At 37.4% G+C, this 23542-nt stretch overlaps 1 protein-coding gene and 1 pseudogene across 4 annotated transcripts in view; both read right to left on the reverse strand.

Annotated features, from left to right (window-relative positions):
- The window catches only part of LANCL1 (LanC like glutathione S-transferase 1), a 53730-nt gene that overhangs the window by 9887 nt on the left and 20301 nt on the right, over positions 1–23542 (reverse strand). For all 4 annotated transcript variants that reach the window (XM_072617469.1, XM_072617473.1, XM_072617471.1 and 1 more), the window contains 3 exons: positions 11706–11913; positions 2344–2479; positions 1646–1792 (listed from right to left, as the gene is read on the reverse strand). In XM_072617469.1, the coding sequence (XP_072473570.1) occupies positions 1646–1792; positions 2344–2479; positions 11706–11913 (491 nt within the window). The remainder of the gene's footprint in view (positions 1–1645; positions 1793–2343; positions 2480–11705; positions 11914–23542) is intronic.
- Positions 13305–14324, reverse strand: LOC140509692 (translationally-controlled tumor protein homolog pseudogene; annotated as a pseudogene).

The raw sequence follows: 23542 nt of genomic DNA on the forward strand, positions 1-23542 counted from the left end.
GGACTATTTGGTACTGGTTAAAAAGAGAGGTAGATCAATGGCACAGACTTGATAAGGGAGAATTGGAAATAACAGAATTCAATTAGCCCAGTTTTAATAAAGTGGAAAACAAGTCATTTAGGAAAGAATTCCTTTTTTATCTGATAAAAACTGGAAAGCAGTTTGGCAGAATAAGGCTTAAAATAAAACCTTCTACAATACATTCTAAATAGATGCATGACTTTAATAGGTCTAATATGCCTATAACTTTAATAGGCATCTAGGGTAAGAGGTGAAGTGGTCGACTGAGGACAAACAAAAACAAAAAACCTTCGTATCAAATTTTTCTGATAAGGATTTGGCATCTAAGCTATATAAACGATTAACATATATATGCATATGTACAAACATACACATAAATATATACTATATACACATACCTACACATATATCTATATGTACACAGATACATACACGAACATATAAAAGACCAAAAACCACTCTTTAACATATATATGACAAGAGATATGAATAAACAGTTCTCAAAAGAACTGTAAAACTACCAACAACCTCACGAAAGGATGCTCCAAATCACTAAAAAGAAGAGAAAATCATCAAAACAAAACAAGCCTGAGGTTTTCACTTTATACTCTGCAAATTGGCAAAGATGTCAAAAGATAAGAATGGTCAGTGTTGGAAGGCTTGTTGATGGAAAGACAGGCACACTGGTGCCAGTGGAGCTGTGAACTGGTATAACGATTCTGGAAAGCAATTTGCAATTAGGCAAATAAAATAACTAAATGTCTATATTCTTTGATCCAGAGATTCCATTACTGGACTTTCACCAAAGGAGGCCATCAATAGGAAGAAAGTCTCTATATTCACCATATTCAGATTTAAATAGCATCACTTTTTGTGATAGCAAAGGTTTTTTTGGGGGGAAAAAAGTAGGTACTCATCAATTACAAACATAAACAAACTGGTATATAAAAATATAATGAAATATTACTCTATTATAAGAAACTGTCAATGTGACAAATACCCTGGCATGGAAACTGATGCGGAGGCAAACAACATTCACAACAACTACAATATAGAACAAACGACCACGTATACAAAAAATTAAGCAAGGGCGCCACGCAGGTATAGTGAAAGCGCGGCTCGAAGGAAGTGATGTAAGAAAAAGCTTCTAACCTACTCTTGTGCAGAGGTGGGAGGTTCACATATGTTGCACATTGTGCATGTTTTCAGATATTTTTACTATATTAATGGGTTATGTTGCTTTTTTTCCATTTTTTCTTTCCTGGTCTCAAAAAATGCTATTTGTTAATTAGGACAGCTCTCTGGGAGGAGGAAAGGGAAGTACGCTGGTGAAAACTATGGTGACATTAAAACAAAAGACGTAAACAAAAGTGTATTTAAAATAAATCATTAAATCATAAAATTGTAAGTAAAAGCAATGGCATTTACTTCTTTTGGTCAATGTCTTAAACAAAAGAAATAATTTCTCATTATAAAGCACAATGCTTTAAAATTATGAAACTAACTGCCCCATTGCCCCCAATAATATTTCTCCTGAAGTCATGCTTTCATGGAACCAATGAACTTATGGTGCTAATCAAGATCTGCAGAACAACTTGAGAATTCTTAATTTAATCATTCCTACCTGCATCAAGTAGTAGTAAATACCTGCCAGTCCATGGGCAGCCCCTACGTAATATTCGTGATACCACTCATACATCAGTGGTGTCTTTGAAATGAAGTTTCTCTTTCTGGCAAGGGTTTCACCTGATGACACTACCATATCAGAAACCTGTAGGGGGAACCAAGCATGAATACCTGAAACATTAGAATAAAAATATCCTGGCATGGGATAAGGAGCTTATCTTGTTAGGAAGTACAAGGGAACTAGGGACATCGACATGTCTATACACATACTATTACAATTTTGTGCATGAAAGCATTCATAGCTCTTTTCTGAATACAAAAGCAAAGGTTCCAGAATGCTTTCAGGCAATGAATTATTTGTTAGAATAAAATAATATTTGCATAACGAAGATCTTCACGTGGAAGGAGCCGTCTGACTAATTCTCCACGCAAGGTCTTTAATCGAAGTGACAGTTTGTCACTTGGCATCTCTATATAAGAGGGTCTCTAATAGCTCTCAATGTCATGTTGTGTTCTTGAATGTATCTGAATTTCAGAGAACACACGTAATCCCACTAGCTCAGAAAACCTTGAGGTGCTGGGCAGGAACAAGGGCATACTTTGGAAGAAGAACAGTGAGCAGGAGGATCTCATCAAGAGCATAAAGCAAACCTTTTCAAAAAGCCAATATACAGAGAATAGCAGAGGACAGGGTACCTGCTGAATATGGTGCTGAGGTATCTTTTCTTGTCCAAAGGACTTGTTCACAAAAAGCAAAGCATAAATGTAGCCTATTCGTCCATAGAGCATTTCATCAGGAACTCGAGGGTCAAGCTTATTCAGGTGGAGAAGGCTGAAAACAAAAAGATACATGAAAGGGAATTGGGTGCAATGGAAAGGTAGACATGCAAACGAGTTCTGCCTGAGTTTTCAAGGAAGAGTGATATAGCCACATACACCTGAAGCTAACTACAATGCTCATGAATTGAATACAAAATACCAACAGAATACTGACTTATGCAAAAAGTATACAAGGAGATGCTTCACCACCAGTCCTGTGGTTCCAATCTTCATCAGGCTCTGGGAAAGGAAGCCACATATAACTGCTCCCAAGAAACTGGCTCTGGGACAAGAGATAGCATGGCATTGTAGATAGAGTTGGCCTTAACAAAGCCTAGGTTAAAGTCCTACCTCTGACACATACTTGGGTAGTTATCTAAAAGAGGTAACTAATGCAGAGAAGGTGCTGATCCGCACTGGCAGAGGGACTTTCCTCATACAAAGGTTCCTTATGTCAATGAAATAATAGATCCATTTCCCATCCCTATTATGATTTTTGTCCTCTGTTTCAGAGGACCAAAAGAACATTACCTTGTTGGGGTCAAGATACACTGTATCTGACCATGGAAGGCTCTACCACAGGTTAGTAGAGCCACATAAATAGTCCAGATAAAAACTTGGGACATGTTTTCTTTGAGCTACTGCAATTCTGCTTTGCTCACAGAGTAGAGTGCCTTCTTTGATGTGGGCATGCCATGCGGGGTGATCCTATGCCAGTGTTGCCCACGTATCAAATCAATTCCAAGTTCTTCAGAGACTTTGAGTGTCCTTATATTGCTTTTTCTGACCTCCATGTGCTCACATGCCTTGTGCAAGTTCTTCATAAAAGTCTTCTAAACAAATGGATGTTTGCTGTTCAAACAACAGAGTTGAGCTCTCTGCAACAGAATTTGAATGCCTGGAAGTTCAGCTCAAGAAAGGACCTAGCTGTTCCAGTACTTACCTTGCCAGATGGTCTTCAGAATCTTCCTAAGAATTTAAATGAAAGTGATTCAGTTTCCTGGCATGGTGTTGGTATACTATCTAGGTGTCACAGGCATACCACAATAAGGTCAGCACAACAGCTCTATAGCCCTTCAGTTTGGTAGGCAGTCTAATATCTTTCCTCTCCCATACTTTCCTTTGGAGCCTTCCAAACACTAAGCTAGCTCTAAAAATGCATGTATCAACTTCATCATTTATGTGTACATACAAACACAATATCCATCATCTAGGAGTACATTCCCCCCAAAGTATACTGCATCAAGGTAAGTGAACTTATCCACAGCATTCAAAACTTCTCCATCTACTGTAACCAATGGCTCCACCTATGGATGGTCCAGTACTGGCTGGTGGAGAACCCGTGTTTTCTTGGTGTTAAATATTAGCCCCAAATTAGCACAAGCAGCAGAGAATTGATCCATACTTGGTTGCATCTCATTATTAGAGGCTGCACTGATCATCTGCAAATAAAAAGTCACATATCAACTGTCCCTCCACTTCAGTCTTGGCTTGTAGCCTTTTCAAGTTAAATAATTTACCATCAGTGCAGTAGCTGACCTTGATGCTATTTTTGTTCTCATTGAAGGTTTCTGAAAACACTGCTGAAAACATCATGCTAAAAAAAGCATGTGAGCAAGTACACAGCCCTGATTTCACTCCACTGGTGACTGGAAAGGTGCAAAAGCATAATCCATTATTCAGAACCCATGCGAGGATTTTGTTATGAAAGTGATGTACAATGCTGATGAATTTCTTCAGGCAACCAAATGTTGCCATCCTTTCCCACAAGTCCTCATGACTGACAGCGTCAAAAGTCTTGGTCAGATCAATGAACACTGTGTACAGACCTCTGTTCTGCTCCTGGCATTTCTCCTGAAATTGTTGGGCAGCAAACACCATATAAACCACTTCTTGGCCTCTTCTGAAGTCACAGTGACTCTCAGATAGATGGATCATCTTTCAGGTGAAGAATCCGCACATTAAGGAAAACTTTGGTATGAATTTTGCCAGCAATGATTAAAAGAGAGACCCTAATGTGATTATCATAGGGCAACATATTTCCTTGACCTTTATAGAGATGGACAAGAAGGTATCCTTGAACTCCTGGGGATTAACTTCCCCTTACCATATAATATGAAAGATTTCAGTCAGCTTTTGTATGAGGAGTGGACCCCTTGCATTATAAATCTCAATTGGAATAGAATCAGCACCAGGTGCTTTGCCACATGAGATGAGCCTAACCGCTCAAAAACTTTTTCTTCAGTTGCAAGTTTGGCTAGAGACCTGAGCTATATGGTCAATGCCTTCAGTATTGATGATGGTCTGCTGAGAACACTGTGGAAGTGCTTAGGAACCTCTGCAGGATCATTATCACTAATCAATCGAAGTGGCTCTACCAGCACTGAGTAGTTGTGATGTACCAGGGGTCTTTGGCCCAAAATGCATCACAAAAACTCTTTGGATTGTTACTATCAGAGTAATACTAAATTTCATCTTCCTTTTTATTGAGCCAAGAATCCTGCATCTCCCTGAGCTTTGCTTGCACTTTACTTCTGATGGAGTAAAATGCTACTTTCTTAGAAAAGGATGAACTATCCTGCTGGTAAATCCTGTGAAGTTCTTGTTTTTTTTCAGCAGCTTCTGATTTTTCCCATCATTTTTGTCAAACCAATCTTGATGCCTGCAAGTGTTCTGGCCCAGATGAGAGAACATGATGCTACACTCCAGATCTCTGAAAGCCCTTCACTACTTTTCTGCTCACTTTGGCCAATCATGTGTTGGCTTAGTTTTCCCTCCAACTTAGTAACAAAGTGTTCATGTTCAAACAAGCGCTCTGAATCTGCTGACATTGTCTTCTGGTCATCATCTTGCCTTGGGGCCACCTTTTTTGTTGAATGTCAATGTTCATCTAGGAGAGGATAAGTATACAATGAATCCATCACCCTGCGGGCCACATGTTGTCTTTGTGCCTCTCACATCCTGTCCTATTACATGTCAATGTTTGCTTAATGGTGCATCTGTGAAGTTTTATGCTGCTTAGGTAAATGGAAGATGGTGTTGGTGATGAGGTAATGAGATGCATAAATCTTCAGTGGTCTGCTGCTATCACTCACTCCATTCCTCCCAAGGACTCTCTGCTACCTCTGATATTAAGTCACCCAGTTACAAAATTGTCTTCTTTCAGCAAAATGATGAGGGTCAACTGGTCTTCATGAAAGTTTTCTTTGACTTCATTAGGGTTTGTCATGGTGGGATCATATGCACTAACAATAGTGGGGTGGTCCTTTCCTGCAAAAGGCAACTGCACTGTCATAAGCCTGTTGTTCACTTCTTTTGGGAGGCACACAAGACGGTCTGTGGCTGTTACGTAAGGAATATGTAGTTTTATGGTAAGTTAGATGAAGAGGTGAAGTACTACCAATGAACAAATTCAGGAAAAGCATAACTCAGGTGCCTTTGAATACACCAATTATAAATAAGTTGGAAAAAGAAAAACACAGGAGATGCAAGAGTTCCTTGGTGTCAAGGACTGCATGCCATTCTGGCTGCTTCTATCTATGTCCTTCCTCCTTCTGGTGGAAGAGGCCTGGTTTAAATTGCCTACATGACTCTGAAAATGCTATTAAATTAAAAAAAAAAATCTGTTGATGTATATTCTAAAGATCAGAATGCCTTTAAATGAATTACTTCTGATAGTTCAGTAATTAATTGCCCTCCTGGACAGAGTTAATTACCATATAAGTTGGACTTTTCTTGTACTAAACTATACAATTGTGTTTTATCAGGGTTCCAAGGTACTTTCCTATATCAACTGTCATTTGAGTAACATATATATGAAAAGCACTTTGATGTCCTTATAAAACTCTACTAACAATATGCAATACTTTATTTTGTAAGCAATTTCTTATCCCTAACCTTTATAAAAAGCAGACTACTGCTGTCCTTGGTTAACTAAGAAGATGGCCTTAGGTAAGGGCTACGTTTCCTCATCTGTAAAATGAAGGGTTTGGATTATATGACTTCTCAAGTTCCTTCTAGCTCTAAATCTATGATCCTAGACACAAAAATTTCTTCATGCTTCAATTTCTAAGTAAAATGGATATAGCAGAGTCCATATTAGAACTTTAAAAACTAAAAAAAAAAATTATGCTGCTAGATTCAAAGGACCTTGATACTTCACAAACACTGTTTTCTGAATTGAGAAAAGTGAGTTCCAAACACATTGTTTTAAGCTTGCCCTGTGGGATGGTAAGATTTCTTAGAGAAAAGAATTAATAGAGGATATGGTTCATACCAAATTAAAAGAAAAAAGTACGAAGGCTGAATGGTTCTAAAGAAGAAACCAGTTAAGTCCTGTTATAACTAACTTCTTGAACAAGGCATGTGCCAATACTAACAGTTAACATTATATAGAACTTTAAAATTACAAAGGGCTTTATGTAGATTACCTCATTTGATTCTCATAAACACTTTTCTGAGGAAGGCGCTATCATCCTCCCTTTTAGAGACTAGCCCAGGGTCACAGAGCTCGTCAGTGTCTGGGCAGCACTCAAATCCAGGAGCTCTTAACTCCAAGACTACTACTACCTGCTAAAACAGAATAAACTGATCTAAATAACTTGAACTTCTTTCCAATTTAGGGGCTGGCCAATATGTACTTGAAAACTTGAAGCAGCAATTCAACAGATCTGAAGACTGCATCACGTTGCTGTTCTGTCATTTCTCAGTCATGCCCAATTTTTCAGATCCCATTTGGGGTTTTCCTGGCAAAGATCCTGGAGTGTTTGCCATTTCCTTCTCCAGTTCACTTGACAGATGAGGAAATAGTGACAAATAGGGTCAAGTGACTTGTCTAGGGTCACACAGCTAGTAAGTGTGAGGCCAGATCTGACCTCAGAGATATGAGTCTTCCTGACTCCAGGCCCAGTGCTCTATCCACTTCATCTATGAGTAAGACTTAAGCAAAAATGAAATAAAGCATCCCATTATTTTAATGGTAAGATGACTAACAACTCTCCATTAATATTTTTAGTCTAAACTTTGAGGGGGAAAAACTACCACCCTTTTATCTGCAGCAATCATGACAAGGTAGGTATCTTTTTTTCTGCAGATTTAAGCCAACTATCTAATTTTAAAAAATTCTGTTTCCTCTAGTTTTGCTTTCTTCTCCAGCAGAGTTGACAGGCTGCCACTTTCCAAAGAACAGGAACATCACATGGTTCTTTGAGGTGACTCTTGTTGCCATTTCCAACTTAAAAAAAAGGCAAACCTGATTCTACGAATCAGAATATTGCAGAAATATTTTTTCAGGATTCTCAAAGTACAAGAGAATTAAAACAGGCAACATCAGCATGAAGTACTGGAAAAAGCATGGCACTGGACGAGGCTTAGAGTCTTATAATTTTGCCACTAATTAGCAGTAATTCTGGAAAAGTTATTTATCCTCTCTAAATCCTCGGTTTTCTTACCTATAAATTAAAGAATTAATTTAGGTGATTTGTATTGTTTCTTTTTGGTCAAACACTCTCATTTTGTATTTCGTGTTTCTCCTGTTTGTACTCAAAGATTGTTCAAAGTCATGCATTTCTGTGATGTCAATTCTCATGATGGCATCATTGTTGGCTAAGAGTGAAACTAGAAGAGCTACAAAGACAGACATGCCAAAAAGATACGCATAGGCAGGATTCTAGCACTGAGGTCACCTAAGATGAATACTATAAAGTCTTAAACATATTTTTATTGAATGCATGAAAATGGAGATGTAATTTTAACAAATATTTGAGAGTAAGCTTGAAAACAATTTATTGGACATGTTTAAAAAATAGGATTGATTATATGCTTTGGTGTAATGCCTTTTAAAACAATCTGTGAGTGGTCCAAGGTCACACGGGGCCTGATGGTACAGTTGTATATAGAGGCCAATACATATGCTACTCAATGAAATCAATCACCTGAAATATCTTATATGGACTCTAAAGAGTCAGGACTAACAGTGGAGCTTATTCTTCTGGCTACAGAAAAAAATGGCACCAAATTTAGTCGCCAAGCCAAATGCTTATATTTTGCATGCATATAATCTTTTTGTAACTCTTACTAGGCACTGGCATTCAAGGTCTTTTTTATTCCTTTGTCTCAGAACTTCAGATGAATTTTTTTGGTGCTAATTTTACTCCAACAGCAGTTAAATAAGTCAAATGGACTTAGTCCATATACTTCATATAATTCCATTTTTTCCTACTAGCTTCACAGAAGCAAGTTCCTTATAAAAATATGGATTCTTTTTTCATAAAATGTTATGATCACTTATAAATAAAATTAAATCTAGCAGCTTTGTTGCAAGACATGTTTCAGGATATAAACAATGTTATAAAAGCACAAATTGGCATCTTTCAGCTATATAGGAATTCTTCAAGAATATGAAACTTTCCCCCTGTGAGTAGTTCTAGATTTTCTTCAGTCTGTTAATTCAGTAATACTGGATGTTTTTTTAAAAATAATATTTTATTTCTCCCCCAATTACATGTAAAAACAATTTTTAACATTCATTGTTATTTTTAAGGTTTTGAGTTCCAAATTCTATCCTTTCCCTAACCTCTCTCTGAGATGGTAAGCAATCAGATCTAGGTTATACATATGCAATCAGGTAAAATATTTCCAAGTAATACTGAATAATTTTAAGGTAAAATCTACTTATGAGTTATAAACTATCAGAAATCCATGTTCCAAGATAAAGATATGACAAGAGATACTTTTAAAATATAAAACGTGATTTGGAGTAGAGAATTCAAGTTCCAGTGCTAGGTCCCTGTAACCCTGGACAATTCATGTGTCTCTATGAGCTCCATTTCACTCATTTAAAATTATAGTGGGTGAGGAGACAGACTAGGTGATCTCTACTAAGGTTTCTTCCAGCTCTATCACTATGATTCTATGATACTGCACAGAATTAAAAATGAAAATGACATGTGGTGGCAAAGCTTCAACGAGATCTAAAGTGTATATCATGAAAATGCCCCCCCGCCCCCAACAAAGAAACAAACAAAAAAACTCAACCTAAAGCCAAAAACTAAATGCCCTGCAGAGGAATGATTTTAATAATTCAGCTTACTTCCTATTTTACCAACATAAATTATCAAACTGTCAAGAAAGACTTCAATGAAGCTTTGTGGTAAATTTTCAATTGCTGTTCTTTTCCCTCAGAAAATGTTTCCCAAGCCTGTTATTTTCCAGGGCTGGGAGCTTTTTAACTGCCAATAGGTGGCAGTACAGAATTAGAATTCCGACCAGCATGCCGCCAAACTTAGCTACCTTATGAAAGTTCAATGAAGAAATGAATCCTCTCTAAACACCTTATAGTAAAGGACAGTATCCCATTAAAATTATACTGTAACAGTTTTGGAGAAAAGAGCTATTTCATACTTGTTGGATTTGAATTCAAGTCACGAAAGTCATCAATTAGGTTCAATGATCATTAAAGGCAATGTTTTTCTTTTAACTGCATGTTTTATATTTTGCACAATGGTGGTAAACTGAAGAGATAATGGAATGTAGAAAGCAGAATGGATACTTCAATTGTCTTGGAAACCTCAGAATCCAGGAACAGATATTTGCTCCTCCCTTTATTTGTTTTGAAATGCTGGTGGTACTGACTGTAACACAACATTTTTTATTAGAGGGAGTAATGAAATAGCATTGAAGGAAAAATAAAAGCATAAAAAAGAAACAATTTTGTTTGCCATCTTTCAGGTATTTTTCAGAATGACAGACTGTTTGGGGGAAATTTTATACTGTACAAGAAAACCATCTGTGCAAGTTTTTCCAAGAAGCCTTTTCCAGATGTATCCTACTAGTAAAAGTTCTAGATTGTCCTCAAAACTGCCTATAATAAATTATTTAAGAGTAAATCACTTCCCTGATTATAAAATGGGAATGTTTTGAGATCCCTAGGTAGAAGGAAACAGAATGGTAAAAATGGGCAGTAATGTCTGGTACTGCTTATTGCAACTTCTTGTTTCAGGTAATATAAGGTTCCAACATACCCATGTTCTTGTAGCACACCATGATGTCAACATTCTAGAATTCTTCACTCCCAAAAGGCCATTTCTTTAAAATACCTCAGAGGGTTTGGTTAGGGTGTAATGCTGGGAGCAGAACCCATTTCACTACACATCAGAGATTGGGAGCTAAATTTATTTTATCAAAGGATAGTTGTGTGGCATACTAGATGGAAAGCAAGAGAAAACAAAAGGAAGGCAAGACAGAAAAGGGAAGACCAGAGGAAGAATTAGCTTGGTGCATAAGCAGGAAAATCAAGTTTTCTCTAGTTGCTATAAAAGCATTAAGATAAAGTGGGTACATCAAGTACAGAGTTCTGATACTACTAGATTCATGATGAAGTGATTTGTGGTTTTGTTAATGAGAAGGAATTATACAGAATCTGTAATTTATTTTTCCAAATTCTTATAAACTCCCTTGCTGTTACAAAGACTTAAAAACTGAGAAAAGAAAGCTATTACCATAATGAATGAATTTTCCTATCATGTATCCACATTTTGTACTCTTTACCTGAAGAAAAATGCTAAAAAAAAAAAAAAAGGGGGGGGGGAGGGATGGATTAAAATTTTGATAAAAAGTACTTATGACTGTGGTGGTCATATAAAGTTGGAATATATGACACTGGGATTACCTCATTAATCTATAATTAGTTTCCAAAAATAGTTTCCAAAGCACTCTGAACTTGCTTAGCTGAAAATCAAATAGTTGGTTTCTGTTTTTGTGTTCCAACTTGCACTGGACATAGAATAGCATTCTCTGTTGGTTAATGTTAGGCAATTCAGCCTCAACAGAAAGAAACCATGCTAACTAACTTTAAGAATAATAATCAGTGTTTCCTTACTGTGATTGTTAACCTGGACCAAACTGGCCGGTGACAACCACATGGAGCTTCCCAACTGTAATGGGGGTCAAGAGATTCAGTTCTCATCCTAGCACTATCACTGAATGGCTGCTAAGCTTTGAGCATACTAATGTCAAGATAACTTGCTATGAAATAGAAATTATAGCCCTATCCCCTCATTGCAATAAGGGATTTGGGCATGGATTACTCAGATGATCATAATAGGGATAATGGAAGAAAAGGACTTCATATATACAAGGTAATGTCACTAGAATATTTTTGATTCAACCCTGCTCACTCATACAAAATCACTGCAACGTGTGATATCGAAATAAGGCAATCCTCCTCCAAAGAAACTTACCAAGAGATACAGTCCTCTGATTGTTTTTCATTTCCCATCTTGTGGTACACCACGGCTCCCACGGCTAAAGGGCCAGCATCCCCACAAAGGAAGGTGATGGTACGCTTGGTCAGGGAGCTTAAGCTCTTTTTTACATACTCATGGGACATCTGTAGGTAGACTGGGTCTCCATATACATCATAGAGATGTAAGTACAGTAGAGCAATCCCTGGAAAGGAAATATTTGTTAAGGTAAAGATGGGTCATCTGATGCTGTCTCTTGGTATGCTAACAGAGGCAGGTAGGTGGTGCTGGGCCTTGATTCAGGAAGACCTGAGTTCAAATCCAGTCTCAGACACTTACTAGCTGTGTGATTCTTAACCTCACTTAATCTCAATTCCTTCAACTGTAGAATGGGGATAATAACAGCACTTACTTCACAGGGTTGTTGGAAGGATCACTTGGGATAAAATTTGTAAAATACTTAGTACAGTGCCTGGCACATAATAGCAGGCACTATATAAATGTTTATTCTCCTCCCTCTTTCCCTTCCCTTACTCAAAACAGAATGCAGCAACTAACTATACATGTGACTAGTACACAAGATAGTCAATAAATATTGCCAAATAACTGAATTAAAGAATTGAGTTCAATGATAGTAATGAACAAGAATTCAATTAAAATAATGTTCTATGGTTCACAAATAATTTTCCTCACAGCTCATTTCCAAGGTTGACAGTATAAGTAATATTATGCCCATTTGATAAAGAAATTGAGATTAAGGGAACTTCAGTAACTTGCCCAGGGTGTGAGTGCTAATAAATCCCACAGAATTTGGAGCTCCTGGGTGACTGAGAAATCATCTAGCCCAATTCGTTCTTTTTTTTAGTTTTACATGATTTCATTTTATTCAGTTTGGATGTAATCTTTTCCAGACTTAACTCTACTTCAGCTTGTAGATGAAATGAAAATGTAGAAAGGTGCACTTCATATTGTTGGCACATCTTCCCATTTTCACAAGCAGTCAACTGAAGAGTCTTAAGCTGAAAAGTAACCTAAGATCAGGCAATGATCTGTACAATGATCTCTGAAGTATAACTGTATAACAAGTTACTGTAATTTGAGCTTAAAAAAACATTAGGCCAAGAGAAATTCTCTCAAATGGGTTTAAATGTGTTTTATTCTAGACAACCTACATGACATTTAAAAAAAAATTTCACACCAAACTAAATTCATATTAACTACAATCAAATATTAGCCCCAAAGTACAGACCACACCACATGATATTTCAAGTCTGTGGATAAGGTAAGGAAATGATGCCAAGTTCTTCTGTTACATCATTTTTTTTCTTAGTGGAATTAACTGTTTAAACTATTTTTTCTTCTAAAGAAGACTTTATTCAGTTCAATTTTCAAAAATTCATTAAGTGTAAGGCACCATTCTGGGCACTTGTTAGTCAAGATCATGGGATGAGGTTTCTGCCATAACTAACCAGTGCCCCCTAATATTTTTTCTTACACTTGTGCAATATATGGCAGGCATTTCATTACCGAGTTGTCAAGGTAGTCTTGAGTCATCAACATTGGTCTGGAAAATGTTTTCTGATAAGGTTATTTTTTTCGTTGTTGTTGCAATGAAATCTAGTATCCAAGAATATTCTTGTTCCATTTTTAACCTCTCCCTTAACTAGAGGAAAGTATCTCCTTACAAATCACAAATCAACAGGCAAGAAACTACTCCCTTCAGCTTTGGCCTTCAACTGCTATCCAAAAGTCTCTCCACAGCTGCCACCAGCTCTGCCACGCCAGCGTTCCTCCTCACCCCAGGACCACCACTTAGAACTGAGACCCAGGTCAGTCACTCCATTCCCCCAGGGTCTGTAGGTCAGAGCTCCAGAAGTGAATGCTACTGCCCCAGTGGTTGCTGGTACCCTGGGGCTGGCGTCCGACCATGCTTCCCTCTCACCCAGATGAAAGAGCTTTTTCACTGACCTTTGAAGCTGTCTTTGGCATTTATGGGTTGAGAAATCTGGAAACCACAGCAGCTGCCTGTGATTCAGTGCCCTGAAGCCTGATCCCAATTCTAAACCATCCTTAAAGAAAATCATATATGGAGTCACACCATTCTCATGAAAGTCTAAGACAGCCACCATGCCATCTGGATTCATGTTTTCATCTATGAAGAGCTGATAGTTTTTAAAATTAGCAAGAATGTATTTGATCTGTTTTGCAGCCCCTGTCATAAAAGGTTTTACTCTATCTGGCTTGTGTCCTTCAAGTCTGTCTTTGATTGACTTCATGTAGTCTTTGATGAACTTTTTGTAAGATTCTTTTGTGAAACTAGTTTCTCATAGATGATGGTTTATTACTGTCAACTCCAGGGATTACAGCAGCATCTGTTCTTTCACCCTCAGGACCTTCAGCAGAGGCACTTCCACCCATGAGTGAATCATCAATGGTACCCTCTGTCCTACTGACCATCTTCCCCTCCACCTTCAGGCACAGCCTGTTCGCAATCTCTTGGATCTTGTAAATGTTGGAGAACATCTCATCATGGCTGATGATCAAGGGAGCAGAAGGAGGGAGGTGGCGTGCTGCAATGCTGGAGCTACCTGTGAGTGTGATGCAGCCCTAGTGGTGCTTGGGGGGTGGGGGGCAAGGCAAGTGGAAAAACTCAACTGTCTCATTTTACTGATGAAGAAATTGAAGCCCAGAGATGTTGTTTCTTGCCTGAGGTCACATGGTAAGTAAGAGAACTGGGAATTGAACCTATATCCAAGTGTCAGAGCTGAGGCTTGAACCTACCTTTTCTGACTTAAGATCACTGCTCTTTCAATGACAGCAAGTTGCTGCTTCACTGAGAAAGGCCATATTACTGATCTTTACAACACAGAGACTTAGTGCGTTAACACTTTTCTCTTCTTTCTGGACCTGAAATTTCATCAGTGTAGCAAACTCTAGGTGAGGAAATTCCCTCTACTAATGCATATCATCAGGAGGCTTAGAAAGCTGCCTGGGGGCACTGAAAGGTAATTTAATTTGTTTGCCATCCAACCGCCAGTGTGTGTCAGAGGTAAGACTCGGACTCAGGTCTTCCTGAATCCAATGGCAGATCTCTCTGTACCATGCCATGCTACCTACCTCTCACACTGTTGGGACTGGAAGCTCAAATCCGTGTGGACAGTCTCGGGCGGGTAAAAGTGGGACTTCTAAATCTTAGAGTCTTACGAGGCCCTCCATGAACAGCGGGGGTTCGAGAAGGTCAGACCGAGCTAGCTCGGCTAGCTCGGGTATTTCCGCCTCTCCCCCGGAGATACCTGATGGGTGGAGTCTCCCTGCCCTCGAGGTCGTCCCAGATTGGAGCACACCTAGTTACCTAACAGCATGGTATTGAGATGCAAACTGTGTGGCTGAAGATTAAGTAGGATTGAGGAAGCCTAAAAGCTCTCTTAGCACGTGTGGAGCCAAAGAGAAAAGTAGGGCTCCGCTTCTTTTCTTTCCTCTCTCCCCTCCCCCTCTCTCCCCGCTTGTACTTCTACTTCCAATCCCTTAAGCTTAGCCTCCTTAGGAAATCTCCCCCTCTTCGTCCTAAGAAAGAAGACCCCCCTGCACTTGTAACCGAAACCCTGTAATAAAGCTCAACCCCTGTTTGACTCTGGAACGTCCTTTCTCTCATACGTGCATCCGGCGTGGCCAGCCGAAGACCTCGGGAGGTGAGGTAAGGAAGACTCGGGTAGCCCAATACAGGCCTCTAGGCTTGGCATCACACCTTGTCAATAATTAAAAAGACAGCTCCATAAACAAATAATTAGGAATCTGTGAGTACAAAAAGAGAAATCGGCTTTATGCCTAAGTAGGAAGAGCTCAGTTTATCTTTAGGAGGAAGATAACTTTCTTTTCATAAAAATAAATAGAAACATTCTGCTCCCCTATCCTGTTTGCTGTAGGCAATACTTTTAAGAAACACATAAAAGTTATTCATTCTCTGGGAAAGTACATCCTGCTTCCCCCAGCTCTTTTATACAGGGGCTCAGTCACATCAGCACTGACATTATAAAAGCTGTGTCACTGACTCTGTCTTTGAGCTTTCTCTATTCTTTTCTCAGTCTACTTTTGAAGACTGTCATACAAAATTTGAGGAATCATCAGGATTCCCTTATTCCAAATGCCTGTCACAGTAGGTAGAACCTCCCTACTAAAGCCAACTGGTCTCATGGCAGACTCAAAGAGTATGAAGTAGAGACCCTACTTGCCTGCAGCATTCTAGAATTTTAATTTTTCTCCTTATGGTACACTTTCCATCTCATTAACCATTTCTAAGAAGACACAGGTTCTGTGTTTTAAGTCTAAATTAATAGAGCCCATCTCTGTGCAGATTTCAATGCAGGAAGAACGCAGCCTACAAAATTACTTTCCACTGTACTGAGGCCAATTTTAAATTTAGATCGTTTTCTCATTTTGCATGGGTAATCTCCAAAGCTTCGTGCTACAGACAATTCAATTTCACATGTATATTGAGAACAAATTTCCATTTCCTGCCAAAGTTAATAACCTTGTCCATTCCTTCAAGGCAGCTCAATGTTAGTAATTCCGCAAGCTGATGATCAGATGTACCAGTGCTTGGGGTTTGTATGTACAAGCACATGAAACTGTGTTTTGGGGTAGGAAAAAAAATTCCTTTTCACAAGTGATCAATGTCAAGTGCTTCTTCTTGAATGAGGTCCTTAATAGGCTTTATCTCTATCCACCCAACTCATATGAGAGTGATAGATTTTAAATTGTTATCTTTTCCCTCTGCAGGCAGCTTCTATTCCCACTGCTGTCTCAACTGTCCTAATTGAGTAATGTAAGCACCATGGTCAGATAACTGACATGACTGAAGTCTAGGAAAATAAAAAGGGATTAAATACAAGCCTCATAATTGTTTCCTCCTACAAGCTTTTTCCATTTCATCTTTAGCAATTTCACTGCCCCCAAAACATCAATTCCTTTTTTTAAAAAAAGAAACTCGAGCTATCTGAAAGCCCTAAATGTGAAGTTTGGTATATTTTCCATAAAACACACTAGATGATCATTTCTCAAATCTTGCCATGTTTAAAGTGAAACAGCATAACAATACTGTTAAGAATTTACAGCTGAGGTATAGACAAAAAGCCTCAAAACGGGAGTCAATTGGAGAGGGGACCTAGAGGAGGTTTTCCCAGTTCTAAGATTCTATAAAAATTTCTAAGATCCAGGTTTCTATCTGAAGCTATACTTTCTATGTGCTTCACTTTCTACATTCCTAAAATAATAGCTCTTCTATTTCCTTCGTTTTACTCATGAGATTAAAAGGCAATGAAACTTTAAAATATTAAGAAATGCTTTAAACAAACAAAAAAAAAAAGTTGCCACTTACATTGATGCAAAGGCTTTATAAATAATGTGGCCAGATGATGAAAACAACTAGGCCAGTAAAAAGCATGGTAAGTTTAAGATTTTAATGTGCTATTTTATTCCTCCCTGCCAAATTGTAACAGTATGAGAAGGTAAGGAAAGATTTTTAAATCCTCAGTCCTTCAATGTTTAAAAATCTTGGGTGAAATGCTTAAACTTGATACACATGATGCTCTAAGTACAAGGAGATTCCATATACAAACATCATCACCTCACTTCTATATAACTTAAAGTTTCTAGACGGAAACAGCAAGGGATTTGAAGGTTAAAAAGCAGGCATCTCTTTAAGGCTGTACTGGGAAAACTTCAAGGCTTCATATTTTCATCTATCCAACTTATATGTATATTACTTCAGGACCCAGATAATGCTTTATAAAATTCTCCATAAATTTACTCCAAAATTAAAGAAAGAAAATCTATATTATATGTGGGTTACCCCTTTTGCCCTGGTTTCAGAGTTAAACATTTATTTCACCCCAGTCTCTTGCCAGAAGCATGTTAAGTTCAAGTTCATTGGTCAATGGACAAACAAAATGAAAATATTAAGATTTCTCAAGGAGAAGAGAAAATTGCATTATTCTTCCTTTTTTTGGTGGCAAGCGGAAGGGAGAGAGGGAAGAGGGGTAGTGTTTATGAGACTAACCAAGCATAATGTTATCAAGAAAGAAATGAAATCCAGCAGGTATCTTCCCTTTATAGCTTACCCTTGATGCCAAGAAAAAAAAAAAAGGTAAGGTTTCTTTCAATGTCTTGATTCCAACTTGAAATTCCTATTTGAAATGATTTTTGAAACTTGGTTACTTAAGGAAATTTATATAAAATCAAGAACCAAAGAGTCACATAGCAATTTATCAAATGTTCAGTAAATACAAGGGACTATAAATTTCCTATACACTTTGCATATGAAACCTTTTCAAAGGTAATTTAGTCCAGACCTTCAGTTTATAGATAAGAAAAAGGAAACACAGAGTAAAGTGACTTGTCCATGGCCAATCAAGTTATAAACAATAAATTCTCAATCCAGAATGGCTGGGAAATGGAATAATCTAATGAATTTAACCTTCTGGTTAACCAAGTGTTAGCACATGCAGATTTTCACTCACTTTCAAGAATTAGAGACAGCATGGCACAGTAGAAAACCTGCTGGATTTGGAGGCAAAGGCTACTTACTATTGGTGTTAATCCACCCCTTACTTCAATCCAATGATTTTTAAGGTTTTTTCCAACTCTAAATCTATGGTCCTAAAGAATAAAGTATACATAACATCCAAAGTGTCCTGAACACACAATTTTATCATTCTTTGATTCAGAAAGTCCTTCAGGACCTTGCAATACTCTAGGTCATCATTACAAACATCAATTTCACTGCAGAATACTATGGGACAAATAATATTATTTGAATTTTTTTTGTCATTTGGATTTTGACAAAAGAGAGTTTCATGCATGATGTGGCATCATCAAAGAGCATCAGCACGATGTTTTCCTTTACGTCATATCTAACTCGGGGATGTCTATTTACAGTATGGCTAAGAGGGAATAATGACTGAAAGTCTAACGTAAAAGCTGTGATGTTAAGAACATGAATGCTATGCTATTTTTCACATTATTTCTTTTATTCTAGTGTCCTTGTACAAAATGACTAATATGGTGACAGTGCACATAATTGCTATCCAATTGCTTGCTGTCTCTGGGAAGAGTAAGAGGGATAGAATTTGGAACTCAAAACTTTAAATACAATTTTAAAAAAAGAATATGACTGCTACTGAAAATTCCAGACCAGTTTCTGCTTCAAGTAAGTGAATTTAACCACATAAACACCTACAGCAACATTTACATTTAAGCCTGCTTCCTAAAGATGCATCCTGTATGAATGACATGACCATGTTTTACAGAAGCTGTCTTCTTTTTTGTGATTTTCTCTTTACACTAAGACCATAGTACCTCAAAAGGAATAATAAAATTTCAGCAAGTACAAATGCTTTTCTGACAGTAAATTATAGTGAAATAGCCTACCTGATTTTCTGGTTAATCAAGGTATTCATTTCCCCTTTGACAACATCTTAGTTAATAATTCTAAGGTATGAATATTAAAGACTTACACTCATTCTTTTTCAGAGAAAATCTTAAATCTCTGGTACTTGCTTTGGTTCACTCTAAGATGCAGCTTTTCATCAAGGAAGCAGGGAAAGTGCCTCCTCTTCCTACTCAAAAAGTCTATATACTTTGCTAAACACTAAGGATAGGACAACAAATATTCTCAAACAAAACAATTGTTCTATGACTTCATTCAGACTTAATCACCTAAAAAAAGGTACTTACAAGATTACAGATTTAGGGCTGAAATTGGCCAAAATGGTTATTTAGTCCAAAAGTATCAAAATGTAGACTGTGGGCCACTTCCCAGATTATACTATATAACAAAAATTTTTAAAGATACAATAGAATATAGATAATGTTGATACGTAGTTTTCTAAGTCAACTGAATCTGACAGTCCTGATCTACTCCATACTACTCATTTTACTTGTTTTACTTCTACTTAAGTAATCATACATCCCCAAAGGTTAATGTTTGTCTGTTGCCTTGGGTTAAAATGGTTTTTAATTTCCCAAAAGTAAGCTGAAAACATAAGGACTTCAAGAAGTCCCCAGGATCTGTCACCTATACCTGCCAAGAATAAAGGAATAGTTTGTGGGAAAAGTACTAGGATATTTGAGTATATAATATCATACTTGTATCCATTACCTCATTAATGAACACTATTCCTGTTCTCTAAATGAGACATAAAGAAGGGGAGAAAAAATCTTCTAGGATAAAATAAGGTCATATTAATAGGTCATTGGGATTTAGTATCTAGTGCTATGTAGCTGTTAGGCAGGATGTGGTTTATGTGGTTTATTCTCTTCCCTTTTTTTCTTTCAATACACATTTGTCTTAATTTTTGAAGAAGTGACAATTCACTTTAATCAAGTAGAGTCTTGACTTAAATTTGTGATGTTATCAGAGACAATTTCCTTTTTACAATATAAGCTTTTGGGTGATATGTAAAAAACAAAACAATGGGCAGCTGTTCCTTTATTCTACCTTTTCACTTCCTAATATCTCTATTCAAGAAACATTTCAATTTTATAGGAATGTGAAGTGATAATATCTGCTCCTCTCCTGGGTTTATACATCAATTTTTTTAGAAACATTTATATTTTAAATGATATTTTCCCCTTCCTCTTCTAAGGCTGATTTTGTTGTTGAGTCCTTTCAGTTGGGTCTGACTTCGTGATCTCCAACTTTGGGATTTTCTTGGCAAAGACACTGGAGTGGTTTGCCACTTCCTTCTCCAATTCATTTTACAGGCAAACAGGGTCAAGTGACCTGCTCAGGATTCATACAGCTAGCAAGCATCTGACACCAGATTTGAACTCCTGAGGATGAGCCTTCCTGATTCCAAGTCCAATGCTCTATCTATTGTGCCATCTAGCAGCCCGACAATAAGATAAAAATCTATAATAAAAAATTCTGTATTAATTTTGAATATAACACAATTTGTGGCATTTACTCTGGGATGAAACCACTTTTACCAATATCTTAATGAGCTTACTCCCTGATTACTACTTTTAAATGACTCAATCTAATACATTTTGTAAAGGCAGAGGATGCGGAGCTTCATGGGACCTTAAACACCATCTAGTTCTTTTAGACATGTTCTTTTAGAAGGACACATGGGAATAAATGATAGAGTTTGCGATCAAATCCAGGTCTTCTGACTCCAAGACTAGAATTCTTTCATTCCTATGCTTCTTTCTGCATTTTAGTTGTCCATGTTAACAAACAAAAAGTCCTACTCCAATGCCTCATCATAGCATAGAGGTGACCTTAGGTTTTTCAAAGGCTATGCCAGACAGTAAAGGTCTGCCAGGTTCTACAACAAGGAAAAGGTGGTCATTATGAGCCCATGAAGACACTGGGTCTATTTTCTGAGCACAAGCTCTGCTCATCATAGAGGCATATCCCTGACAGGCCTGCTTGCCTGGTGATAATACTTTGTTTGGCCATGGCAACACATGAAACAGACAAAAATAAAAAATGACCCCAAGTCCTATACAGTCTCCTTTTGCTTCTATGGTTAATGATAGGCAAAGCTGGCAGAATGTGCTAAGAATCACAGTTTTTGAACTGTCAAGAAACTTTTACAATTGGCATTCTAAGTGTCCAATAATCAACAAGCAGTTTATTTTGCTGGAGGGGTTGAATCACGTCAATCTTGACATTCCTGCTTTAAATGAAACCACATGAAAGAAGATGCAAGTAAGTAAGCTATAAGAAAGGATAGCTCAAAGGAATTACTTGGAGAGGCAAAGAAATGAGCTGGCAAAGCAGAATTTATTTCATTGTATGCTCAAAATCTATAAGACTTATGTCATGGAACATCTATTCATTATGTACTAAAGTGTTAATAAGTTATTAGCAAAAACATTCCCACAAAAATAATTACCACCAACAATAGTTTATGCACCAACGTTAGTTGCTGAGGATAAAGTGGTGGAGAGATTCTATGAAGAAATTCATTTGATACTCTCCAAATTAAATTAATGTACACTCTATTAGAAAAAAGATCAGAGTCCAAGTTAAGGAGGAATTCCCTGTGGCTGGAGAGGTTTTCACGCTGTTCCTGTCTGTTGAATGCCTCAAGCACCGAAGCTTTGTCAAGAGAGGTGACAAGCCTTCCGGCTGTACCACACTGGCTCACAGGCCCCTGGGAAATAGGGGGGAATAAATCCCTCAGTGACACCTGGTACTGGTCTTTGTCAGAGCGTGTGATCATCCAGAGTGCAAAGGACTGTTGTTATGCCAAACTCAGGGCCTTAGCTCTGTGAAACAGGGTGTCTCCAAATATCTTAACAGCATATACATTTCTGCTCTTGCCTGGAATGTCTCCTTCACATCACTTCCTGCCTAAAATCCTTCAAGTTCAGTTTACATATTTTACACGGTCTTTCCTGAACCTAATGATGGGAAAGGATTCTTCCTGGGATTTTGAAGACCACTTTATCATGTCCAGTGTTACATTATAGTTATTTCTGAATTATCAAAGCTCACTACTGGACGATGAGTTTTATGAAGGCAGGGATCATGGGTTTTCTTTTCTCATTTCTTAGCATAATACTCTGCATATAGATGCCTAATGAATGTTTCCTGAACTGAACCGAAAGTGTGAAAAAGCTTGAACTAGTGTAGTGGAAGTGGAATGGAAAGGAAGGGAAATCTGGAAGATATTAAAAGTCAACATTAATATTAAAGTCAATGTAAATATTAAAAGATATTAAAAAGTCATTTTAAAAGTTAAAAGAAATTATTGACTAAGTATATGGGATGAAAGAGAATGATTCATCAAAAAGTTATTCCAAGATTTTGAGATTGATTGAATGAGACAGTGGTGACACCAGAGACAGAGACAAAAAGTTTTGGGGAAGAATCCATTGATATATAAAAATTTTTATATATTCTGTGGGGGGAAGCAAACTGCATTTCCCCAAGGTGACTTCAAGCTACTACATATTGACACACCTATAATATTTGTGAGAAGTGAAGCTAGAACTTGAGGGAAAACCACTTAAATAATGCAAAATTTAAGAATCATGTTCTCTTGAATGAAGAGAATTACCTTTTGTCTAAGGAGCACAAAGTCCTTCATAAATATTATCTCATTAATCTCAAAACACTGCTTTGAGAGGTAACTAGATATTATTAAAAATAGTTACAATACTTTATAATTACAATGTGCTTTATTGATTAAACATTCCTAATGTCTAGTCTAGTATGAGGGCAATTCAGGAGTGATCCATTTTTAAATGGCTCCATTTACTGTAATGAGGCAGATGAAATTACATTTTAGAAATGAATAAATCAAAGTAAGGGGTTATTTGCCCTGCTACTGAAATTCTTGGAGTAAGATTTATCTCTGGTACCTTGAATCAAGTAATTAAGTGACAATTTGTGATTGGTGGGGAAAAAAAGAAGGGGACAGCATACAAAGAAGATAAAAACCAACACAGAATCTTGGGTATACCGAGAGTTAAGGGCCATGATGAAGATCAAGAAGAAACAGAAAAGGAGACTGAGGAGTAAGCAAGATGGGAAGGAAGAAAAGCAAGAGACACAATGTCACAAAAATTTGGAAGGTAAATAGAAGACAGTGGTCAATACTAACTAATACTGCAATGAGGTCAGAAAGAATGTGGACTGAAAAAAGGCCACCACATCTGACAATTAAAGAGATTATTAGTAACTTGGTATGGAAGAGTTTCAATTATATGAGGAGGACAGAAACCTGACTTCAAAGGTTGAGAAGTCAGAGAAGAGGAAATGGAGGCAGTGAATGGAGAAAGTTTTTTCTAATGATTTGTCTGTGAAAAAAAAAAGAGAGCTG

Source organism: Notamacropus eugenii, chromosome 6, assembly GCF_028372415.1.
Source record: "Notamacropus eugenii isolate mMacEug1 chromosome 6, mMacEug1.pri_v2, whole genome shotgun sequence".
NCBI classification, from domain to species: domain Eukaryota; kingdom Metazoa; phylum Chordata; class Mammalia; order Diprotodontia; family Macropodidae; genus Notamacropus; species Notamacropus eugenii.